The following is an 8,396-nucleotide window of genomic DNA, read 5'->3' on the forward strand; positions in this document are numbered from 1 at the left end:
AGCACAAATTTTTTAAAAATAGCAGCTGTAGACTTTTGCTCTTTGAATAATCAAAAGGTCATATAATAAAATAAAGCCTTTCTAGTCCTGCAGAAGTAGTTCTGCCGACTGAATTTTATTGCTATTTTCTAGCAGTTGCCATTTTGTTCCTTCTGTTATAGATACATTTTTGTCTAAGCTACAGAATATGTTTATTACTTAAAAAAATGTAAGAGCCCAGCCCTGCTCAATTTGCAGTGCAAGGCTCCCAGCAAAAGATCATGCACAATTACTGTTTTACACTCCTTGTAACCAGGAGCGGCGCCAGGGTTTTTGGCGCCCTAGACGGGGGTCTTTCCGTGCTCCCGGTCGTCGTCGGCAATTCTGCGGCGGGAGGGTCCTTCCGCGCTCCTGGTCTTCGGGGCACTTCGGCGGCGGGTCCCGGAGCGAGTGAAGGACCCGCCGCAGAATTGCCGCCAAAGACCCGGAGCGCGGAAGGACCCCCCGCCGCCGAATTGCCGCCCCCCCCCCCCAAATCCTGGCGCCCTAGGCAACTGCCTAGGTCGCCTGAATGGAAGCGCCGGCCCTGCTTGTAACATGTCAACATTGTAATTCAGCGTGTGTGAATGCCCAGCAGAAGGCCTTTACACTTTGATGGCTTATGTGCAAGTTAGCTGGTACATAGGCCGTGGCTCACAGGGATGAGTTTCAGCCTTTGTGCACAAATCTAGTTAAGAACAATTTCATTGATTGTAGAAAGGTGGTTTTCACCCTATTAGCACAGTGAAAAACTTGCTGGAATGTAATGGCTTGGTTTTGTTTTTGGTTTTTTTTAAATGGCGTATGTAGAAATTTTTTGTCTTTAATCTTTATATTGCCTCTTGCAATTATGTTTAACAACTATTGTACCAGTGATGATGATATTGTTTAGTTAATGGCATCTTAAGCTACCTACTGTTTCAATTAGTATGTTCATTACTATCAGCGTTCATTACTTCAGCTTAGCGTAGCACTCTGGTTGCAAGAGTGCATAAATTCAAAGCTTAATTATATTGCTGAAACAGTAATTAAAATGTATTAGCATGGCATTGTCAATTAAAGCTATATTCATAAACTTCAGCAGGAATGTACCTAATGTGCCCTGCAGAGCTGAGAAGCAGCAGGCACAGTACCATGGGGAGGAACAATCTTTAAAGTAATTTTGCCAACTATTTTGCAGGCTATAATAGTGTATAGATTTTGCATTTTCAGCAAGGTGCGCTGGGAATTAAGCACTATTCTTCCACTCATTAAGGGGAAACTGGCTGCCTAATTCTCTATACATGATACTGAAAATATACCCCTATGGTTTTTAAGCACTGAAATTACTCCCGCAAAGTAGCAACAACTTATTATTATTAAAGTGCTGTAACCTCACTATTGGAGAAAGTGCCACAAAAATTAATATCTTAACACCAACCGGTCTTGTAATATAGTTTTTTTGTCATGCCCAATGCCAGTTCTTTATATAGAGAGTACTCCAAAGGCACTGCTTTTAGAGTGCCATTTTTCTTTCATGCTTCGCCAGGGAGCAGCTACATGGAATCAGTGCATCCCCCTCTCTGCAGGTCATCAATCGCGTGGCTAGGGGAATGACTGGGAACTTTGAAAGAAACAGTAGTCTTATATTTGAGGATTACAGTCAAAGAGCTTTAGGATTAATGAAGTAGGGCTTATGCTAAAACTGGAGCTCTGAAAGCCCCTCCCTGCACTGCAGTACTGCTCTGCAACTTGCATACGGTAGTGGGACACATATCTATGCTTTAGTTTTGGTTATTTTCTTCATTAATCTTTTCATTTTCTGCATTCTTTAGCAGGTTTGCTGGCTCAGTGTGTATTTTATCTGATGTTTACAGACTGTTTCTGTTAACTACCACAGGTTTACACCCTATGAGTGGTATAACCCCCACCCGTGCAACCCTGACTCAGATGTGGTGGAAAACAATTTTACTTTACTAAATAGTTTCTGGTTTGGAGTTGGAGCTCTCATGCAGCAAGGTACACCGGTCACACATCATTATTGCACACATCCCACAGTCTGCTCACGGGCTTCTGTGCTGGTAAACTCCACCATCTGTAGCTACCACATATATTGTAAAACCTGATCTCAGAAATTAAAAAAGCAGATTACACAGTGAAGTGGGGATAGGGAGGGAAAGGAAATGAAACTAACACTTGCTTAAATACAAAATATGGTAACCGCAGAAATGAGAAGGGAAAACATACAAGAAAGTATAAAGTCAGCTGTCCTATATGGGAGCTTCTGTGGACAAAACAGAAAATAATAGCCGGATGACTACAAAGGTATTTTTATTGATGATAAATCTAAAATTCCTACACTGAAAACAGGAAAAATCTCTATTCACGTAGGCTTCATCCCAATATAGACAGTAATAGCCATAGCAATTCTGGAACACATACAGTAACAGCCAGTCAAAAGGTATTTCTTCACAAAGATTGTTAAGTTTTGTTGGCAATTGTCAAACTTTTATTTAAAACCAAAACAAAACCTATTTTTATTGGCTTTTCTGCAGGTTTGAGTCCCATCCTCTTGTAAATGCATCCAACCTTAGAATTTAACCAAGTCAAGTGCCAGTTGCTGCTGAATTTTGGAAACTGCACAGAGATACTCGCATGTCAATGAAGGGCAGCGAAGTGCACTCGATATGGGAAGTCACGCAGATACATGTAGTAAACACTTATGCTTATGGCGTGTGTATACTGAGGCTTCCCATTAAAGGGCTATATTGTATCAATACGGGGCTCCATTCAACATCTCTGAAAACATTTTTTGGCCAAAAAAAAAAACAAACAAAAAAAAAAAAGGCAACACATAGAGGAAGTCGCAGCAATATATTGGTATTAAATTCCCAAATATTTAAGAAAGGAAGGAATACCTACATTCATTCAGGTACAATTTATTCTTTTCATAGGCATGAATACCAATTTGGATTTTGTAAAATAATAAATAATAATAACAATAAAGGAATTTTTCTTAGACAGGGTAGTGAAGAAATTTCACACTGTAACTAGGATAATGCATGCACACAGTTTTATTGGCATATTCATAGGACACACATATCCTCACCAAAATTATTTTGAAGAAGATTGGAGATAAGGTGTTTTTGTTTTTTCCAATGTATCTGTAAAGTACAGACTAAGGTTTTACAGTATCAGGCAGGTGTGTGTATGTAATTGTGACTGCCTTGTGTGTGAGAGTGCCCCAAGATTTTGTGTTTTTAATGTCCTGCCTTTTTGGAGTTTACCATCATCCACAGCAAACTGTGGGATGCAGTGTCTACTAGTTACCACTACCTTGGGTACATGACAGTCAGCCCCAACCAGACTCTGCTTGTCTTTCAAGAAGCTTTACAAAAACATTTGTAAGGTGAAGCAAATGTTTCCATGTACAAACTTGTGGTACGTGTGACTGTAAGTGCACCATCAGTAACATGTAGAGTTTGAACAAGAGATGAATGGTTGCTAACCTCTGCATCTATTGTTATGCTCTTTCTTGTTAACAGAAGCTGCTTGTTGTGCTTGATTGGAAGCCACTTGTTTATTAAATTTTAAAATGTGATGATCAGACTTTCTCTTTTCTACAGAGCGTGAGCAAAGTCTGGATCAGGATTGGCTGTCATGTCTGCCATAAAAAGGCACTAGAGAGACTTCAGCAAGTATTGTCTCTGACCCTGAATCTTGCTAGTAACATTTTACTTAGATGTTATTTCCCCATTCCCTTGAAGTTCTCAACCCAGATATTTCCTCTGGTCTTTGAAGGTATCCAGACATGGCATACTTCTAATTATAGTCAGCAGATAAATTTTAAAAAAATGTATGAGAAACTATTACTTTTAAAAACTCAAGTGACCTGCTAAGGCCCGAATTCAACAAAGTGCGTAAGCACATTCTTACCTTTAAAGATAGAGCTTAAGTCTCACAAGATTACGTCAATGAAACTAAAGCATGTGCTTACGCCCTTTGCTGAAGTGGGTTCCAAGAGATGGTGAATACTGAAAAAATCATGGGCCTGATCCTGCAATATGCCGAACCCCACTCAACTCCTATTGACTTTTGTGAGAGTGGAGGGTGCTCAGCATCTTACAAGATCAATCCCCTTGCTTATAACACTCAGTGGCAGGTTAAAATATACTGTCCTTAGTTTAATTAGATTAAAGATTTTCTGTTTCATTTATACAACTAATTTGCCACTGGAGTATTATAATTTTGCCAAAAAGCTACAGGAACCAAGAGTTTCTCCACCTCCATCTATTATCGTGTACCTCTAACTATAAGGCTGCACTACCAGCTTTTATGGCAAGCTGCTAAGGTCTCTGAAGTTTAGTTGGCTATTACTATCACTATACATTAAAACTAGGTATTGTACCAGTGTCTAACTACATCTTTTATATTCCTATAACTATCTAGGCTTTTAGAAAATGACATCTTCATGAAGATCTGAATCAGCATACATAGCAGCCTGCTCTTACGTTTGCTAGATCAACTACAGTTTAGAAATAAATACATCCTTAGGAGTAAAAAATCATGTTTCACTACATTAAAAAAAAATCTAGTCTGATAAAGCACCAAGAAAAGCACAATTAACAAACATAAATCTGGATGAATCTGCAGCTCTTGAAATGATACATTAAGATTCCCTAAATTAAATAGGAACCTCTACTTTTAGACTGTTGGCCTAGTTTAAAATCAGTACAACACAAAGGCTACACACGGCAGGAAGTCTGCTTTGCTGTTACCTCTCATAATTTGGTAGCTACATCAATGTACTCAGAGCCCTCAGCTATGCTTAGCTCTGACCTTTAAGAGAGATGTACATATATTTATAAAAAGCTAAATTAAATCTGTTTGCCTGTGGTTTGGAAGATTATTACCCTTTCAACTTTTGCTCAAATTGTATAGAGTTTTTATGTTAAAATCTTCCAAGGCCTTAAATACCTTCTGTGAAATGTCTGAAGTTCCTAATCATTAAGTAGCTCAGAAGACATAACACTTCAACAACAGGGACCTTTCTCTAACAATAATGAATATTAATTAAATCAAATTCTGTACACACTCAGACCACAGTTCAGCCAGCACTTAAGCATTTGCTTAAGTCCATCCTTATGCAACAAAACACTTATGCACTGTGCTTAACTCTGAAGTTAAACTGAAGTCAGTTGACTATAAGCACACAATCAAGTGCGTGTCTGAATCTGGGCCTTAAACCCGAGGCAATCCACTGAAGTCAGCAAGGTTGCATACTGTGTCAGTCAGGGCAGTATTTGGCTCGTAATGTTTAGGAGTACTTTGCTTCACAGCTGGGATCAAATTAACCCTCCTGAGTCAATTATATGCCCTTAAAAAGTAAAATGAATCATACAAATTATCCATTTATTGTCCTAGTCTCACAATGTGAGATGTGCAGTCGGATGTGCTAATGCCATTTCAGTCATCATTCTGTCCTTTAAACTGGGATTAATTTATTATTCGTAACATTGCACCATCATGTAGAGATCCAGAAGGGACTGTATAGTTGCTTTAACTTTCTTACCTTTAAAACAAAAAGTATAGGCTTATAAGACGACATATTTTAGGTCTTGACCCCTGCAGTCCTTATGCATGTGAGTAAGTCCCACTGACTTTACTGGAACACTACTGACTGCAATGATACTGTTTGCCTGAGTGAGGGCTGCAGGACCATACATACCTGGATGTGTAGATAAGAGACACAGGGTAAAGCCATCTTTTTAAGCACTTCCTCTAAGTGGTGAATGGGATACAGTAGAACCTCAGAGTTACAAACTGACCGGTCAACCATACATCTCATTTGGAACCGGAAGTACACAATCAGGCAACAGCAAATACCAAAAAAAAAAAAAAAAAAAACAAAAAAAAAAAAAAAGATTAATAAAAAATAATAATAAAATAAAGGGAGAGCAGCATTTTTTTTCTGCATAGTGAAGTTTCAAAGCTGTATTAAGTCAATGCTCAGTTGTAAACTTTTGAAAGACCAACCATAACGTTTTGTTCAGAGTTACAAATATTTCAGAGTTACAAATAACCTCCATTCCCGAGATGTTTGAAACTCTGAGGTTCTACTGTATTGTTCTTCTGAAGGTTTAAGGCTTAAAGCCTCATTACAGTACTTGTAACAAGCAGTTAAGATACAGATAAATGGCTAGTATAGCTTGCTAGGAGTCTAAAAGGTTAACTCCAAAGGTGACATTATCTCAAAGACAAATTGGTGTTCAGACCCATGGATAATCGTGTTTGTTAGGTATCATGGCATACATCCCCTTCAAAGTATGTTACCATTATAAATGTTAGCTGTACATATGTGAGATTACTGTGTAGATTTCTTTTATTATTCTGTGGTTCATAAATGTATTATGCTCCTAAAAATAATCTACTGCCAGAGAAAGACTTCTTTCAACATGTTTTAATATGATTGTTTTGATGATATTATAACAGGATCAGAGCTGATGCCCAAAGCTCTTTCTACCAGAATAGTTGGAGGAATATGGTGGTTTTTCACCTTAATCATAATCTCATCCTACACTGCCAACTTGGCTGCCTTCCTGACAGTTGAGAGAATGGAATCCCCCATCGATTCAGCAGATGATTTGGCAAAGCAAACCAAGATAGAATATGGGGCTGTTAGAGATGGATCAACAATGACCTTCTTCAAGGTAAGATGGTGCCAGGTGGTTTTGCACTGTCAGTATTGTAACCTTTCACTAATAGATTCTGAAACGTGGAACAGAATGAGAAATTTTGAAAACATTAGTCTAATAAAATTTAGCAGTTATAACAAATCCCTAATCCACAGAGCATCCTCCAGGAATCTACACCTGAGTGATGGGGAAGGTTGTGTTATATGCATGTTTCCTTCTGCCAACCAACAGGAAATCACCACAAATAGATTACTGTCTGACACTGTAGCACCTTTAGTGAAAGGTCCTCGGTACCGTGGCACCCACTGCTCCCTAAGAATGGAGAGCTCCGGGGCAGCTACAATCTGGAAAGTCCCTGCTAGAACAGGTCCAATGCAAGAGGGGATAAAGGACTCTGGAACAATGTACAGGCACAAAGTCTCTGTTGGAATAGCCCCATGCCTTTAGTGAATCCCCCAAGATCTATACAGTCTGGGGCCCAACCACCTCCTCCTTTTGAGAAAGGCAAACCCATGCCCTAGCCAAAAGAATTTAGTGAAAACTCTGCGAGGAGAACCTCCGCAGTTTTGTCCCATCAGGGCCCATTACTACTAGCTATTCTTCAGTCTTCAAAAGGGGGCTGTTTGGCCCGAAGTTTATAATGAGTAATTTGCTAAGATAGCTACTTGATCTTGAAAAGCAATTGGAAAAATACAAAATAATAGTTAATTTGCTTTTAAAAATATTTTATATAAAGAACATAGATTTAAAGTTTAATAAATATAATTAAGTGAAAGCATTTTCTAGTGAAATTGCTTCAGTAGATAACTAAATTCCTTTTGATAATCAACTTTAATTACATATGAAATGAATGGATCTCATAAAATGTCAATACATATACCAACAAGTTATAAATATGGAAAATGTACAAAAAACATCCCCTGGCAATTAGCACTAATTAGCAGCTTTGTTGTCACACCCAGCAGGAAATCCAAGGATTGAATGTACCTAGGTAAGTATTAATATCATGCTCCTCAGTATGGTATCTGAGCATCTTTTAACTAACCTTTAGGAAGCAGCCCTTCCAAAGAGAATCATAGAATCATATAGAATCACAGAATATTAGGGTTGGAAGGGACCTCAGGAGGTCATCTAGTCCAACCCCCTGCTCAAAGCAGGACCAATTCCCAGACAGATTTTTACCCCAGTTCCCTAAATGGCTCCCTCAAGGATTGAGCTCACAACCCTGGGTTTAGCAGGCCAATGAGTCACATTGGTGAAGCAACATGGTGGAAAAATAGCTTCTGCTATCTGTGTCATAGATGTTCTGTGAATGAACATTTCAGTTTCTGGTGTCAGTTTGACATCTTAAGTGAGGATTTTAAAAAGGTCTGCGGCAGACCTGGGAATTTAACCCAGATGCCTCAAATCCAAGTGCAGTACTTTAACCACAAGACTGTCTTCAGATGAAGAAAGATTCTTTATACACAAATAAAGGAAAGTAATGGATTGTAGTTCAAATATTTGGATCATGTCTCAAAACTAGTAATTTTCAAAAAGGATTCTGCAGTAGTTTGCTACATCTTACATGGCCACCCTGTTTTTAGCAGTTAAGGGTAAATTCCTCTCTTGCTGCCCCTGCTTACTTCCATCTATCATTGCGGAGAGGTGACTGTGTATTTGAATAAGAGAATAAACAATGCTTTTTTCAAAGCCTGATTATTT

At 38.6% G+C, this 8,396-nt stretch overlaps 1 protein-coding gene across 1 annotated transcript in view; it reads left to right on the top strand.

Annotated features, from left to right (window-relative positions):
• The window catches only part of LOC112105901 (glutamate receptor ionotropic, kainate 1), a 218,572-nt gene that overhangs the window by 181,401 nt on the left and 28,775 nt on the right, over positions 1 to 8,396 (top strand). Inside the window, exons 11-12 of the mRNA XM_029911584.1 lie at positions 1,898 to 2,016; positions 6,490 to 6,707. Coding sequence (XP_029767444.1) covers positions 1,898 to 2,016; positions 6,490 to 6,707 — 337 coding nt within the window. The remainder of the gene's footprint in view (positions 1 to 1,897; positions 2,017 to 6,489; positions 6,708 to 8,396) is intronic.

This window comes from Terrapene carolina, unplaced genomic scaffold, assembly GCF_002925995.2.
Source record: "Terrapene carolina triunguis isolate 2854851 unplaced genomic scaffold, T_m_triunguis-2.0 Scaffold31, whole genome shotgun sequence".
Taxonomy (NCBI): domain Eukaryota; kingdom Metazoa; phylum Chordata; order Testudines; family Emydidae; genus Terrapene; species Terrapene triunguis.